We start from the raw sequence: 17766 nt of genomic DNA, 5'->3' as shown, positions 1-17766 counted from the left end.
TGAGAGGCTGTGGCAGGAGGATTGCTTGAGCCCAGAGGGTGGATTGAGCCCAGGAGTTCTGGACTGTAGTGTGCTATGCCAGTGGGGTGTCCGCACTAAGTCTGACATCAATACGGTGACCTCCTGGGAGCAAGGGGCCACCAGGTTGCTTAAGGAGGGGTGAACTGACTCAGGTCAAAATTAGAGCAGTTCAAAACTCCCGTTCTGATCAGTAGTGGAACCGCACCTGTGAATAATCACCACACTCCAGAATGGGCAACACAGTGAGACCCCATCTCTAAAAATAATAATTAAAAATTTAAACAGAAAAAGATTTCCTGTGGAAGGTTTTCAAAATACACTGGCCTAAGTTTTGCTGTCCCAGAGATTTTGATCTGGGCAGCCCAAGTGTGTATTTGGGGGATAATAAATGAAATTAATACATGTACAGTGCTTAGAAGGGCTCACATTAGCATGCAAAAAATGTTAGCTCTGTTATTCATTATTACCCAAAAAGTCTATTATCTACTCTGTGTAGCACTGGAAATACTGACACTGACAAGCCCACATCTCTGCTCTTTCAGAGCTTACAACTTGCAGACGGGGGTGAAAAAAAAAAAAAAAAACATTAAAACTAAGCAAATTCGAAGAATGCTATATCCAGTCTGCCCTCAAAGCCTGCCTTTTCTGCCTCATAGGTCTGTCCTTTTCTCGCCTCCTACTGCCACAGTCCTGGTCCAGGCTGCCATCACCTCTCACCAGGATGGCTCCAACAGCTCCCAGTTTTCCCTGCCTGCAGCCTTGCAGCTCTCCTCACAATGCAACCAGAGGGATTGTCTAAAAGGCACATCTTCCTCCTCTCTTGCCAGTTTCCAAATCTCTTCTCCAAGTGTGCTCCCGGCAAATTAAACAAGACAACCAACCCAGGCTGGAGTAGATCTTGCGGGTTTCTTTCATCAACATCACACCTCATTAGGTTGATTTGTGTGCTTCCAGAGATACATGTGTTGGGTGTGTGTGTATTTTGAACACCATCTAGTGGACAATAAGGCAATTTATTTCCAGGCTATGGAATGAACCCCCCAAGCCCTAGTCAATCTTTCTAACTTCAAAGATTTAATAAGTAGCCAGATTTTAAAAGCAAAGATTGTTTTTGACCCCATAACAAGATCAGAGGCAAAGGCAACTTGCAGCCTCCTTCAGAAGCTCCACTCTGCCAATAGGCCAGGGGGAAAGAAGGAGTGGGGTGGTGCCAAATAGAGGTAACTTTGGCCCTTAAGATCCTTTTGTCCACACCCCGGATGCTGGTTCCTTGCTCTCCCTGTAGCTTCAGATTCTCAGCTGGTTTCCCATCACTTTTCCTGAAAGGATAACACCGCTGCCTAGCAGATTTCAAATTTCAGCCTACCAAGCACTGCTATTTCTCTCTCTCTCTCTCTCTCTCTCTCTCTCTCTCTCTCTCTCTCTCTCCTGTCTTAATTTTTAAGAGACAGAGTCTCACTCTGTCACCCATGCTGGAGTGCAGTGGCACAATCGCAACTCACTGCAGCCCTGAGCTCCTGGGCTTAAGCTGTCCTCCCACCTCAACCTCTGGGACTACAGGCCCATGCCACCGTGACCACCTAACTTTTTAAAATGTTTTGTAGAATGGTTGGGTTTTGTAGCCCACACCTGTAATCTCAGCACTTTGGGAGGGCAAGCCAAGGGGATCGCTTGACCCCAGGAGTTCAAGACCAGCCTGGGCAACATGGTGAAACCCCATCTCTACAAAAAATTCAAAAATTATCCTGGCATGGTTGTGCGTGCTTGTAGCCTCAACTACTTGGGAGGCTGAGGTGGGAGGATCACTTGAGCCTAAGAGGAGGAGGCTGCAGTCAGCCAAGATCACACCACTGCACTCCAGCCTGGGCAACAGAGCGAGACTCTGACTCAAAAAAAAAAATGTTTTTGTCAAGATGGGGTCTCTCTGTGTTTACCATGCTGGTCTCGAATGCCTGGCCTCAAGCAATCCCCCTGCCTCAGCCTCCCAAAGTGTTGGGATGACATATGTGAGCCACCATACTCGGCCTCCAATCACTGCTGTTTCCCATGGTAAATTAATAAATTGGTGTCCTGATTTTCATATCAATCTCCCAATTGGTTCCCAATGGATTCCTTCCGGATACGTGGACAAAATTGAGTTACAAGACTAAGAAAGCTCAGTGTCAGACCCTAGAACATGGTGAGCCCATCAAGGTCAGGCCACCTGGTCATTCCTTGAGCATGACCTCCCTGTGGAATGGCCATCTTGTCACCACCACAATTACATCCCAAGAATGTGAGTGCTCAGAGCATGCCCTCTTCTCAGGCTGACAAGTCTTGACCAGAAGGCATTCATTTAATATCAAATATTTATGGAGCTTCCTCTGTGGGCCTCACTAGAGGCTTACATGCATTATCTTTCTTAATCTTCACATTGGCCTCTTAGGTACATACTACTATTATCTCCATTTTACAGGTGAGCAGATGGGCCTAGAGAGGTGAAGAACTTTGCTTATAGACACAGAGCTAGCAAGAGGCAGGACCTCCTGGGACTTTACAACCTGGGCAATTTAACTACCATGCCTTGTGTGACTCTGGAATGAGGACCTAGATTATCTGTCAGGGACCTAGTCAAAAGCTTTCTTTCTCCCTTACTTTCTGAGAAAACTATACACTGGACTTGTTGAATGGCTAGCTCTATAACCTCCCAGAGGCATCAGCTCAGTCCTTACTTTTAACAAGGTCCTATCGATGAGGGGCCCCAAAGAACCTGTCTGTTAACAGACACCAGCACCCACTGGGCACAGACCCTTGGTAAACCATAGTTTGTGGTTACAGGGTAGGACTGTTAATTTATTTCCCCTTTAAGGATGCCCAGAAAGAAGTGATCCTATGGAGAGAGAGTTCCCTGGACCAAGGACATCTGCCCTTCCATGGTCCTCGCTTACACTATAGGCAGACCTCTCAAGGAGATGGGCACCATGCGATGGATCCAGCTTCAAACTCCAGCAGACTCACTCATTACAAGGACAATCAGACTGCCTGAGAGCCCTGCCTTCCACAACATGTTGCTTCCCACCCGCAGGGCAGACCCAGGGCAGAAGTGCTGGGGAGAGCTTCCATTGGGTTTTTCTGTTTTTGATTTGCTGTTTGAAACTTTTTATTGTGAAATTGGGCCAAGCATGGTGGCTTACGCCTGTAATACCAGCACTTTGGGAGGCCGAGATGGGTGGATTGCTTCAGTCCAGGGGTTCGAGACCAGCCTGGGCAATGTGGTATAACCCCATCTCTACAAAAAAAAAAAATACAAAATTTAGCCCAGTGTGTTAGTGGGTGCCTGTAGTCTCAGCTACTCAGTAGACTGCAGTGGGAGGATCTGTTGAGCCCAGGAAGTTGAGGCTGCAGTGAGCTGAGATCCCGCCACTGCACTCCAGCCTTGGAAACAGAGTGAGGCCCTGTCTCAAACAAACAAACAAACAAACAAAAAAACCCTGTTATTATGAAATACATGAACGTGAATATTATATATAACCCTTTTAAAGATTAGTAATAATACAGTCATGTACTCATTATCAAGTTTAAGAAATAGAATAATACCAATAACTTTGGAGCTCCCTGAGTTTTCTTCTCCAGTTGTATTTCCCTCCATCACCCCAGAAATAACCACTATTTGAAAATGTATGTTAATCATTTCCTTGCTTTTCTTTAATGTATTACAATATATGTATGCAACTTTAAACAAAGTATTGTTTCATTCTTCCTGACTTTGAATTTTGTATAAGTGGATCCACACTAAATGAATTATTTTCTGAATTACTCATTTCACTTAGGCTTGTGTTTTGAGATTCACATTATTGACATGTGGGCTGTAATTCATTCATTTACACTGCAACACGGTATTCTATTGAATGACTATACTACAATATACTTATCTATTCTACTGTTTGTAGATATTTGGGTTGTTTCCATTTGGGGCTATTATAGACAATCCTACTATAAACATTTTGGCAATCTCCCTGTCTTCCTGGTGCCCCTGGAAAGTTTTCCTAGGATAAACCTAAAACTGGAATTACGGGTCAGAGAGGACGATCAAGTTCACATTTATTAAGCAATGGCTGGCTATTATTTTATGCTCCCCTGGTGTTGGCTCTACATGGGGCCGTTGCCACTGCTTATTTATTTGGCAAACATTTATTGAGTTATTTTTGTGTCAATCACTGTGTTAGGTACTAGGGTTTGAAAGATGAGCAAGATGCTGCCTTTGTCCTAAAGGAATTCACAGGTTAGATGGTACAATGGACTGAATGTTTATGTCACCCCCAAATTCATATGTTGAAATCCTAACTCCCCAGGGGACAGTATTTGGAGGTGGGGCTTTCGGGAGGTGATTAGGCCGTGAGGACATAGCCCTTGTGAATAGGATTAATGCCCATATATAAAGGAAACCCCAGCACTTTAGGAGGCCGAGATAGGCAGATTGCTTCAGCCCAGGAGTTCCAGACCAGCCTGGGCAACATGGAAAAAACCCCGTCTCTACAAGAAAAATACAAAAGTTTTTTTCCCTTTCATCATGTGAGGTTACAATGAGAAGTCACCATCTATGAGGAAGTGGCCCTCACCAGATACTGAATGTGCCAGCACCTTGATCTTGGATTTCCCAGACTCCAGATTTCTGTTGTTTGTAAACCACCTGGTCTACATCATTGTGTTATTACAGCCTCAACAGACTAAGACAGATGGGAAAGCCAGATATGTGAGCAGATTATTGTAAAAAAAAAAAAAAAAAAAAAAAAAAAGGGAATTCCGCACATGGCAGGGGGAAATCTGTGAGTTTAGATTAGGTGACTCTGCGCAAATGCCAATCCACTATCTTGGGTTCTTAACTATAGCTGGCTGGTTAGCTTTGAGAGAAAGGCCTCTTGGGTCATGTCCACTGGACACAGTCCCATTGCTGAATCTGAATAGAGGCCTTGTGCTCTGTGCCTGTCTGTGGTATCATCAAGGTGACCAACCCTGTCTTGGGTCAACCCTGCGTCCTGAGCTGGAATCATCACAGGCTTGCTCGTGGCTACCTCCTTAGATCCCTGCCCACTTACCCATCTCACAATTATGGAATGCCTCTTTCCAGAACACTTGCCCTCAACTCATAAATTAATTGTCTCTGCTGGGCCAGCACGAGGAAGGCATAGGCCTTGGGTGACCTTTGGAAAAGCAATTACCTCTGGCCTCAGCTGTAAATCTAGCAGACCAGGCATGTCTCCACAAGCCCTCCCTGTTTCAAAAGTCTGTATGTTTTGGGCCAGGAGCAGTGGCTCATGCCTGTAATCTCAGCGCCTTGGGAGCCTAAGGAAGGAGTGTCACCTGAGCCCAGTAGTTAGAGGCTGCAGTGAGCTATTGACCACGCCACTGCACTTCAGCATGGGCAACAGAGCAATACCCTGTCTCAAAAAAAAAAAGGTCTGAGGATTTTGGCACTTGTAATTGTATACTAGAGAATTAAATTCAACTCAATTAGTTTTCAATATGTCAAATAACAAATCCTACCACAATAGGGTTCTGCTGTAATTCAAAAAAATCAAATCTCAAAACATTAGATTATTTGTGTTTAGTTCTAGCTGAATTTTCTGCCCCCTGAAACTGTAAAGAAAGAAGAATCACAGAATTTTGATGCTATTTTTCTTAAAGAAGAGTTATTGGAAAATAAATCATAAAAATTGAAAAAAGTTTCTGTGTAAATATGGTTAGGAAATCTGCACTCTGGTTAGAATTATGTAACAATTTCCAAAGCAGCTCTGTTTCATAAAAGCAAAGATGCCCAGCTGGGTCATAATGTAAATGTGGTTTGTTGAAGCTATTTCCCCCTTGGATTGGTAAACTATCTGTAGCTTTATTTTCTTTCCTTTCCTCCTTTATGGTGTGTTTAAAAGAAGAAAGTAGTAAAATAAGATCCACTCAGTCACTAAGAAAACAAGGACAAAGGTTCTCAAACTATAATCAAGGAAATGAAAAAATCTACATTTCTCACGGCTTTGCTGTCATTTGAGAAGTCAGCTGGTTGTGGCTGCCGAGGCTCCTGCATCAGCCCCAGTCCTACAGATGAAGCAGTGGTCTCCTGGCATTGATTTCCAGGGTGTCTGATTCCCTCACAACAAAGCCCCATTCCTGACAGAAAATCGGCATCCAGGACAATTGCGTGGGCTTGGAAGGGAACATAATTTTTGGAGGCAGTTGTGAGTTTCTGTATGCTGGCCTCATGTTTTAAAATAACTGGGCTTATTTTCTGTGTGAGAAATGTGCTCAGTAGAACTGGTCTACGTGGGCAGAGTTGCTGCAGTGGTGCCAGGCAGAGCATTCTGCACGTGGCAAATTCAACCAGCATCAGCTGAACTGAATTAACTCAATGCCACCCAATGGGCTCTGCCCTTCATCATGCCCTGATGGACTTACCCTGACTTTTTTAAAGGCAAGTCCAAAAAATTCATTTGACATATTTATAAACATATTCAATCATTCATTCATTTACTCAACAAATGTTTACTGAGTACCAACCTAGTACCTGTGCCAGGTACTAGGCTAAGTGTTAAGAATACAAAAGACTTCACATGTTAAAACTTAACCTATATTGCTAAGTAAGAGGGCTATGCTGTTCATTCATTTTCTCATTTATACATTCATTCACCAGGCAGTGGGGGTATAAAATGAGTAAGACTCTCAAGCAGAAAGTGTCAGTCCTCAAAGAATTTCTAATGGAATAAGGAAATGGAATTGTCATGGTAAGGACAGTTACAGAGGGCTGCCTTTAATTAATGTATTTTTTATTTCTTCTCTGGAGAGGCTGGTTTTTCTAAGATGCCTGTACCAGCTGTCCCTTTGGAATAGATCTATGTTCAAGTGTTGTCAAGCACTTAAAAAGAGCCAGGCACTGTGGTTCACACCTGTAATCCCAGCACTTTGGGAGGCCAAGGTGGGCTGATCACCTGAGGTCAGGAGTTTGAGACCAGCCTGGCCAACATGGTGAAACTTCATCTCTCCACTAAAAACACAAAAATTCGCTGGGCGTGGTGGCGGGCGCCTATAATGCCAGCCGCTCTGGATACTGAGGCAAGAGAATCGCTTGAACCAGGAGGCAGAGGTTGCAGTGAGCCGAGATCACACCATTGCACTCCAGCCTAGGTGACAAGAGCAAAACTCCATATCAAAAAAAGAATCTCATGGCTATACCCTTTCCTCCACCCTGAGTCCCAGGAGGGCTTTGTGCCCAAGGTGCCCCTTTAGTGCAAACCATACATCTCTCCCTTGCAGAGGCTTGGGAAGCAGTCATCAAAGCAAGAGGAGTCCTGAATGGGAATGAGACCCAGGGCTCCTGCTCACAGGATGCCTGCCTTCTGGGGTAGTCATCAAAGCGTTAAGGGGGTCTGATTGCAGGTGTGGTCTTTATACTTCAATAGAGTGTGGTTTTGTCTTGTTTTCACAGACTTTGTGCATTATTTATATAATCAGAAAAAGAGACAAGAAGGCTGTTTACATTGTGGATTTTTTAAAAAAGGAAAAAAAGAAAAGAAGGGGAGGCGGAATGTGGTAGAGGCAGCCATGGAAACCAAGCCCCCTCTGCCTCTCACACCTCACAGGACTCTGGCTTCAATCCACCCACCACAGGCTCCCTTAAGCATTTCTTTCTTTCTTCATCATGCGAGAACATCTTTTTTCTCTCTAGTCTCACTCTTTTAATAAACCAGGCAACATAATGCATGTTGAAGAGCATTTGGAAGTTAAGAGCAAACAAGGGAAATGAAGTAAGACATGTTTATATCACTTTTTTAAAAAGACTGTGAAGCTTAAAGTAAACAACATTGGGAATTATTTTTAATAGGCACAAGGTGATACAGGAAATTCACAGCAGAAGAAATTGCAACAGCCAATGAAACATAAAAAGATATTCAACCTTATTGCCAACCAAAGTCTACATAAATAAAAATAACATGGTGGCTTACGCCTGTAGTTTCAGCACTTTGGGAGGCCAAGGAGGGTGGATCGCCTGAGTCCAGAAGGTATACCTGGCCAACATGGCAAAAAAATTAGCCAAGCGTGGTGGCACGAGCCTGTAGTCCCAGCTACTCTGGAGGCTAAGGTGGGAGGATCACTTGGGCCCAAGAGTCTGAGGTTGCAGTGAGCTGAGATCACGCCACTGCACTCTAGCCTGGGGGGCAGAGCAAGACACTGTCCCTCCCCCCCCAAAAAAAAAGAATTGAGGGAAGGAGACACTGCAAATGGCCCCCATCCAAAAACCACACCCTGAGGATGTTTGTCTAAAAAAATCTTAAAAAAGAAAACACACACACTAAAACTGATAATACAGCCCAGGCACGGTGGCTCACACCCGTAATCCCACCACTTTGGGAGGCCAAGGTGGGAGGATTGCCTGAGGCCAGGAGATTGAGAAAAACCCAGGCAACAAAGTAAGACCTCGTCTCTAGAGTAAAAGAAAAAAACTAGCTGGGCATGATAGTGTGCGCCTGTGGTCCCAGTTACTCAGGAACCTGGGTCCAGAGAATCACTTGAGCCCAGGAATTTGAGGCTGCAGTGAGCTATGACTGCACCACTGCATTCAGCCTAGGTGACAGACGGAGACCTTGTCTCTAAAAAATAAATAAATAAATAAATAAATAATTGACAATACGACAATATTAAGTATCAGTTGTGGAACACTAGCTCTCATATGTTGCTCTTGAAAATGTGACTTGACACAACCATCCTGGAAAACTCTGGCAGAATCTACCAAAGCTAAACATATGTAAACCCTATGACTTGGTAATCCCACTCCCAAGTAAACATCTAACCGAAACTAACATGAAGGAGAACCAAAAGGTAAATACCTTCAAGTGGATAGCAAAAAAAACTTGAAATGGCCCAAAAAAAAATTAAAAACAGCCCAAACCTCCATCAACAAAAGGATGGAAAGTAAACTGATATCTGGTCACCCAATGAAATAGTACATAGCGACAAGAATGAACAAACTGCACCCACACGAAACCATGTGGGTGACCCTCACATTCATAATGTTGAGCAAAAGCAGTCAAGTACACAAGATCACGTAGTGTATAATTCCACTTATAAAAAGCTCAAAAGCAAAACTATAACAATAGAAGTCAGAACTGTGGCTGGTGGGAGGTAATTGCTGGGGAAGAGCTGGAAGTGTTCTACACCCTGACCTGGCTTGTGGTCATACAGGTGAATCCATCAGTAAAAACTTCATCAGACTGTACACTCCAGGTACACACATGTCACTGTACATTATTCTTCAAAAACATCATTACAAATAAAATTAGAAAATCGATTGGACACGGTGGCTCATGCCTATAATATCAGCACTTTGAGAGGCCAAGGTGGGTGGATCACTTGAGCCAAGGAGTTCAAGACCAACTGGGCAACATGGCGAAACCCCATCTCTACAAAAAATACAAAAATTAGTCCCAGCTACTTGGGGAGCTGAGGCAGGAGGATCGCTTGAGTCCTCGAGGTCAAGGCTGCAGTGAGCCACGATGGCGCTACTGCACTCCAGGCTGAGCAACAAAGTGAGAACCTGTCTCAAAAAAATAAAGTAGGCCGGGCGTAGTGGCATGCACCTGTAATTCCAGCTGCTCAGGAGGCTGAGGCAGAAGAATTGCTTGAATGTGGGAGGTGGAGGTTGCAGTGAGCCGAGATCACACCGCTGCACTCCAGCCTGGGTGACAGAGTGAGATTCTGTCTAAATAAAATGAAATGAAATAAAATAAAATAAAAGCAGAAAATCATTTACTTCTCAAAATTTAAAGGATTGTGCATTTCCCCATATGTTCACAGCTGTGGATATTATTTGTCTCACACCTATAATCCCAGATGTGTTGCTGGTGGATGTATAAATGGGTACAGCCTTTCCAAAGGGCAATTTGTCAGAATCTCTTAAGATTTTAAATGTACACACCTCATCGGCAACCCAGCTTCTAGGAATCCATCTCAAAGAAATCATAGCAAAGGTATACAAAGAGAAATGTAGAAGGGTGAAAATGACAGCATTATTTTTCACTTTTGTGTGTGTGTGTGTGTGTGTGTGTGACAGAGTCTCGCTCTGTCACCCAGGCTGGAGTGTAGTGACATGATCTCAGCTCACTGCAACCTCCACCTCCCAGGTTCAAGCAATTCTCCTGCCTCAGCCTCTAGAGTAGTTGGGACTACAGGGATGGGCCACTATGCCTGGCTAATTTTTGTATTTTTAGTAGAGACGGGGCTTCACCATATTGGCCAGGCTAGTCTCGAACTCTTGATCTCAGGTGATCTGCCCACCTCAGCTTCCCAAAGTGCTGGGATTACAGGTGTGAGTCACTGTGCCTGGCCTATTTTTCACATTTTTTAAGAGAAAAAAAAGAAAACCTAAACAACCTAATCTTTTTTAAAGCCAAGTAACTTAATGGGAAGATAGACTGAGCACATGTCATTAACACCCCTCCTGTCCCAAATCCCATGAAGTCAGAGAAGAAATATCTTAAAATAAACTAATGTATCCATAATAGTACAGGAAAAGCATACAGCAAAGTGTGTCATCAGTGCTTTTGGATCACTTCCTATTCGCCCCATTGATGGAGGAGGGATCTCCCGCCCTCAATAGGATGTGATGGCCAAAGACATGGTACCTGACACTGGACAGAAGAGGCTGGTAGCAGCTTATTGCTCAGAGTCTGGAGGAGTTGTCAAGATTGATCAGGAGTAGAACCCTGCAGGGCTACATAGGGGCTGCCATGGGGAGCAGAGTGAGCCAGCAGGGACTGTGGGAGGCAGGCTTTGTAGTGATGAGACGGTGGGGTGACCTTTGGATCCCACATGAGGATGTGATTGGCATGTTTGAATCTTTTGCCCAGCTGGCAAAAGGTGAAATCCATTAAGTTGGGGTCTAGGTGGGTAGGGTGCAGCAGATCCAGTTGATTGGGGAACTAGCTGGTGGGGAGCCTTTCCTGCTGGGTGGGGAAATATCTAGTTAGTGCCTGGGAACTCATGTTAGGCCCTGTGAGGCCCAAAGATGGAATCACAGGCCTCACAATCAGAAGTGGACCTATATATCAGGAAGCCCTGCAGGATGGACAGCACACAGGATTAGGTGTATGTGGGAGACTCCCAGATAGCAGCCAAGGAGGGGCCTGCTGCAGAGCCAGGAGTGAGTAAGGAAACTGCAAACCCAGGCAAGGAGGAGGGCGTCCTGGCATTTGTCAAGGTGGTGTGGGCACAGCCAGTGTGGGGATGAGGGAGGCTCTGTGGCTCCAGGCTGCTACTGACCCCTGGGGAAGATGGAACTCCCACAGCCAGAGACAACCCACTGGCACCCCCACCACAGGGGCACACACCCACCCTGCACCTCCCCACACACAAAGCCACCAGACATAGCTGTGGAAAGAAAGCAGGAGATGGCTATCAAGATTGTCTCAAATACACAAATGAGCAGATAAGCAAGAACTGAATGGTGGAAAACCATCAACACTGTGAAAGACACCTACAATAAACACAGTGAGCTTGGATTCAGTGTTATGGTGACTGGTGATGGTGCCCTTCCTCCCCCACACCTCATTTTCAAATAGGAGCAAGATAAATCGTATCTTGCGATAAGCGGATAAGGGAGGAGAGCATGGAGGAGAGCACATCCAGGTAGGGAAATAGCACATGACCCTCTTCAGAAGTGGGAGGAAGTGGTACAGTCCTTGTTGTCCCAAAGATTCTCCAGATCGACTCTCCCTGGAACAGGCCACAAACAGAAGAGATTCCTGAAAACACTGCTGTTCTCTGTAAGTTCCAGGAAGCCACAAGACCCCAAACTGAACCCATCAATATGTAAGCCAGGGTGGACAATTGCTACCAGGGAGTATCAAACCACAGCCATGACCAGGATGAATTTGGACCCACAGCCACATCCTGAGAACCTGCTATAGTTGGAGGCTCAGAGCAATCCTCTCACTAACCTCACAATTACACAGCCCCACATCTTACCATTTGTGTTTTGAAACACCACATTATGGAAGGGTCTTACTATGCCAAACTCAGCAGAACTGACAAACCTGAAGATTAAAGACACATCATTAAGAGAGCAATAACTTCTAGACTATGTTGCATTCATTAAATATCAGCTCAAGATACTGGAAAGTAAAACATGTAATGGCTAAAATTTGTTAATCTAATGAAAGATGGACACAGTAGAAGCTTTTGTCAGTGACCTGAGAAATTGAGCTGAGACAGTTTCTCACTAACTTGCAAAAAGTTAGAGATAAACAGAATGCTATGAAATTGGGAGAGTATTTCTAAAACTGGAGCAAAGCAAATAGTCAAATCAATGATAGAAAAAAAAAGTGTCCACACATCTGAAGATCTGATTTTTTGGATTGCAAGGGCCATTTAGTCCTGAGGAAGAAGAATAATGTAAGACACAACTGTGGCAGACACTGCTAGCTGTCCATGGAATTCTGTCCCTGCCTTCTTCCCAGACATAGGCTAGCCTGCACTCCCATCTTCCTTGTCTCTAGGTGTGAAATAGGAGCCCAGCTCCTCTGTGCAACTTCTGCCTCACCTGCTTAATAGGAAATCCTGGAGTGGGGCTTTAGACATCCCCCACCACCACCACACACACACACACACACACACACACACACACACACACATCCAGCAGTCAGAATTGTGTCTCTCTTCTTTCTTTCTTTTTTTTTTTTCTTTTTGAGACAGAGTCTTGGTCTGTCGACTAGGCTGGAGTGCAGTGGCACAATCTCAGCTCACTGCAACCTCCGCCTCCCAGGATCAAGGCATTCTCCTGCCTCAGCTTCCTGAGTAACTAGGATTATAGGCATGCACCACCATGTCCAGCTAACTTTTTTGTATTTTTAGTAGAGACAGGGTTTCACCATGTTGGTCAGGCTGGTCTCAAACTCCTGACCTTGTGATCCACCCTCCTCAGCCTCCCAAAGTGCTGGGATTACAGGCGCAAGCCACCGCCTCTTCTTTCTACTCCTGATCAATCTTGACAAAATATAAAACCAAACCAAAACAAATCAACTTTGTAAAAGAAAAATAAAGTTGGAGGTCTCACACTTTCTGATTTCAAAACTTACTATGATGTGGTATTGGAATAAAGACAAACATATAGACCAATGAAACAGAATAGAGAGCCCAAAAATAAACCCTCGACATCTACAGTTAAATGATTTCAACAAGGGTGCCAAGATCATTCAGTGGGAAAGGACAGTCTTTTCCACAGATGGTGGATCTCCACATGCAAAAGAATGAAGTTGGACCCTTACCTTACACCAAATGTTTGTTGTGCATTTATTTACTTTGTGTGTGTGTGTGGAGACAGGGACATGCTATGTTGTCCAGGCTGATCTAGAACTCCTGGGCCCAAGTGATCCTCCTGCTTCCTCCTCCCAAAGTGTTGGGATTAGACGTGAGCCACTCCGCCCAACCTAAAAACTTTTTTTTTTCTTTCTTTCTTCCTTCCTTCCTTCCTTCCTTCCTTCCTTCCTTCCTTCCTTCCTTTCTTTCTTTCCTTCCTTCCTTCCCTCTCTCTCTCTCTTTCTTTCTTTCTTTCTCTCTCTCTGTCTCTCTCCCTCCCTCCTTCCCTCACTCCCTCTCTCTCTCTCTCTTTCTCTCTTTCTTTTTTCTTTCTTTCTTCCTTTGGAGAAAGACAAGCACTTGTACTGTTGCCCAGGCTGAAGTACAGTGGCTCCATTATAGCTTACTGCACCCTCAAACTCCTGGGCTCAAGTCATCCTCCTGCATCGGCCTCCCAAGTAGCTGGGACTACAGGTGTGAGCTACCACACCTGGCTAAATTTTATCTTTATTTTTTGTAGAGACAGAGTCTCACTATATTGCCCGGATTGGTCTCAAACTCTTGGCCTCAAACAATCTCCTACCTCAGCCTCCCAAAGTGCTGGGATTATAGGCACGAGCCACCACACCTGGCTCCAAATGTTTTCTTAATACAAAAATTAACTAAAAAGTAATGAATGCAAGGGCATGTGTCTGTAATCCCAGATACTCAGGAGGCTGAAGCAGGAGGATTGCTTGAGCCTAGGAGTTTGAGTCTACAGAGAACTATGATCGCACCTGTGGATAACCACTGCACGCCAGCCTGGGAAACATAGAGAGACCACGTCTCTCTAAAAAAATAAAAATAAACAAAAAGGAATAAGAAAAAGAAAAAGAATTAACTCAAAATGGATCAAAGTTTTAAATGTAAGAGATGGTGAATTATATGTTACGTGCATTTTACTAAAATTAAACTACATTTTTAGAAGCAACTTTTAATCTTTTATATTTTATCTTCATTTCTTAATTTCAGTGATATCTGCTCTTATTTATATTATTTCTGTTCTTATACTTTCTTTGGGTTAATGCTATTGTTTCTTTGTTTCTTTTTTTTTTTTTTTTTTTCTTTTTTTTTTTTGAGACGGAGTCTCGCTCTGTCGCCCAGGCTGGAGTGCAGTGACCGCATCTCAGCTCACTGCAAGCTCCGCCTCCCGGGTTCACGCTATTCTCCTGCCTCAGCCTCCGGAGTAGCTGGGACTACAGGCGCCCACCACCTCGCCCGGCTAGTTTTTTTGTATTTTTTAGTAGAGACGGGGTTTCGCCGTGTTAGCCAGGATGGTCTCGATCTCCTGACCTCCTGATCCGCCCGTCTCGGCCTCCCAAAGTGCTGGGATTACAGGCTTGAGCCACCGCGCCCGGCCAATGCTATTGTTTCTTATAACTTCATTTTATTTTTGAGATGGAGCCTTGCTCTGTCGCCCAGGTTGGAGTGTGGTGTTGTGATCTCAGCTCACTGCAGCCTCCACCTCCCAGGTTCAAGTGATTCTCTTGCCTCAGCCTCCCCAGTAGCTGGAATTACAGGCACGCGCCACCATGCCCAGCTAATTTTTTTTATTATTATTTTTAGTAGAGATGGGATTTTGCCGTGCTGGCCAGGCTGGTCTTGAACTCCTGACCTCAGGTAATCCACCTGCCTCGGCCTTTCAGTGTGCTGGGATTACACGCGTGAGCCACCTTGCCCAACCTGTTTCTTATAACTTCTTAGCTATGGACATTAGCTCACTCATTTTGAGGCTTTCTTCTTTTCTAATGTAAGTATTTAAGACTGCAAATTGCCCTTAAAGGACCAATTTTGCTGCGGCCCACAAGTTTGAAACAAAATGTTTGTTTTGTTGTTGTTCAGTTCTAGGCACTTAAGTTTTTTAAATTAGCTCTTTATTTAAAAGAAGCATCATTTTTAAAGACATCAGAGTAAAATTCACTACAATAAAATAGACAGATCTTAAGTGTTCAGTTTGGTGACTCTTAAAAACTGTAAAACCCAAGTTATCACAACCCAAAACAAGATATAGTACATTTCCATTGCCCCAAAAAGTTACCACATGCCCTTTCCTATAGAAAGTCTTTCCTTCCACCCCCAAATACTGTCTGGATTCTATCACTAGAGTCGTACAGTATTAATGTTTTATATTTGGCTGCTTTTACTCAACATAATGTTTGCAATATCTGTCCATGTTGCAGCATGTAAGTAGTTCATTCCTTTCTATTGTTGAGGTGTAGTCCATTGTGAGACTACACTGCGGTGTGCTTATCCATTATCCTTTTGATGAATATTTGGGTTGTTTCAAGTGTTTGGCTACCATAAATGAAATTGCTATGATTCGTTGCAGTATTGTTTGTTGTTGTTGTTGTTGTTGTTGTTTCTGTTTTTGTTTTTGTTTTTTTTTTTTGAGACAGAGTCTCACTCTGTCACCCAGGTTGGAGTGGAGTGCCGTGATCTTGATTCACTGCAACCTCTGTTTTCTGGGTTCAAGTGATTTTCCTGTCTTAGCTTCCCAAGTAGCTGGGATTACAGGCACCTGCCACCACACCCAGGTAATTTTTGTATTTTTAGTAGAGACAGGGTTTCACCATGTTGGCCAGGATGGTCTTCATCTCCTGACCTCAAGATCCACCCACCTCAGCCTCCCAAAGTGCTGGATTACAGACATGACCCACCTCGCCCGGCAATTTTCTCTTTATCTTTGAAATTCTTGTAATACTGTATAATGCGTCTGTGGGTGGGTTTTTCCTTTTCTTTTCTGTCTGAATTTTTTTGGCCCTTTCAACCAAAGGTCTTTCTCTTTTTAAAAAAAAAATTTTTTTGAGAAATGTGTCTCAATTATTTCTTGAAGTATTTCCTTCTCTCCATTAGTATTTTTCTCTTTTTAGTATTCCTATTATTCAGATGTTAGTATTTTTATTTCTGCCCTCAAGTGGGTAGGTAACAATGCCAATATCCAAAATAATGAGTACTGGAAAATGATTGTGGTTATGGAGAAACAGGAAGAGTTCACTGTCTTTATTTTAATAACCAAAAGTTAGTCATGCATTACTTAAGTACAAGTAACTTTATTTGTAATTAAAGTACTGATGGAAAACAATAATCTTTGTCAAAAACAAACAAAAGCACCATATGCATATAAAATCTGAAGAATGCACCCAAAGCAGAAGTCTGGATAAAGAATATAGCCTTAAATACACATATTAGAAAATAAAAATAAAAGTAAATGACAACTCAGAAATGGAGGCATAGGTGGATAATGAAATAGAACTTTCATCTTTTATTCTGTATACTTTTGTATGATCTAAATCAGCTCATCCCAAAGAAATATAATACAAAACACATGTAATTTATAATTTTCTTTTTTTTTTTTCTAAAAAAGGACCAAAATGCATTTATTTAATATACATCACAAGGGTTCAACCGAGGCTTAATTTAAAAGACAAAAACAAAACAAAAATAATACCACAGCTCAAGATACAGAGTCCTATACAGAAATCACAAAAAGGACAGACCATCTAAGGAAAAATTAAGACAACACAAGGACAGGCTGGGGAGCCTGGGTCAGGGCTCCTGGCTGGTGACCTGCTTTGAGTAGGTTTCTTGCAGGTACTTCTTAAAAGCTGTGGGGTTTTTCCAGAGCTCGGCAGCATGCGTATTCAAGGGACTATCAATGTTGGGTTCTCCTAGAAGGCTCTGGATGGAGAGCAGAATGGTCCTGACGTCATATAGGGCAGACCACTTGTCCTTCAGGATATCCAGGCATATGTTACCCTGGGTGTCCACGTTGGGGTGGTAGCAGGGTGTGAGGAATTTCACCGTGGGCGCATTGTAAGGGTAGCCACTGGGGAACTCTAGTGAGAGCTTATACCTCAGGTCTTCATATACTGTTCCAGCTGCTCCATGGATGGTCCCTACCCATTTGAAAAGGTTGTCTGATTCAGGGAAGGCAGAAATCCCTTTATCGCCAGACATCATGAGGGTCATCAGCTCCTGCTGTAGCCTTTTGCCCACGGGACCCCGGGCGGCGCCCCCGCTCGGCTCGGCTCCTTTACGGGCGGCGGTGACGCTTGTGGCTGCTGGGTCGCGGTTTTGGGAAGCCATCCGGCGGTGTTGGCAGAGAGACAGGAACTCGGAGAACACGACTGCAACTGCCTAATTTATAATTTTCTATTAGCCACATTTAAAAAGTAAAAAGAAATAGGTAAAATTGGCTGGGTGCAGTGGCTCATGCTTGTAATCCCAGCACTTTGGGAGGCCTAGGGAGGCAGATCACTTGAGATCAGGAGTTCAAGACCAGCTTGGCCAATATGGTGAAACCCAGTCTCTACTAAAAATATAATAATTAGCCAGGTGTGGTGGCACGCACCTGTAGACCCAGCTACTCAGGAGGCTGAGGCAAGAGAA

The 17766-nt window shown here is 43.9% G+C and overlaps 1 protein-coding gene across 1 annotated transcript; it reads right to left on the bottom strand.

Annotated features, from left to right (window-relative positions):
• Positions 1–16732: 16732 nt before the first annotated feature.
• LOC104677049 (ubiquitin-conjugating enzyme E2 C) lies at positions 16733–17506 on the bottom strand. The gene has a single exon (XM_010381962.2). The coding sequence runs from the start codon at positions 17461–17463 to the stop codon at positions 16924–16926; it is 540 nt and encodes a 179-aa protein (XP_010380264.1). The 5' UTR covers positions 17464–17506; the 3' UTR covers positions 16733–16923.
• Between the last annotated feature and the right edge of the window lie 260 nt (positions 17507–17766).

Source organism: Rhinopithecus roxellana, chromosome 8 (assembly GCF_007565055.1).
Source record: "Rhinopithecus roxellana isolate Shanxi Qingling chromosome 8, ASM756505v1, whole genome shotgun sequence".
NCBI lineage: Eukaryota > Metazoa > Chordata > Mammalia > Primates > Cercopithecidae > Rhinopithecus > Rhinopithecus roxellana.
The sequence above is the reverse complement of the archived record's forward strand: the minus strand, read 5'-3'. Positions and strand labels throughout refer to the sequence as shown.

Bases quoted from the DNA above. Each gene is read 5' to 3' on its own strand.
- LOC104677049 (XM_010381962.2), bottom strand. From the start codon at position 17,463: ATGGCTTCCCAAAACCGCGACCCAGCAGCCACAAGCGTCACCGCCGCC.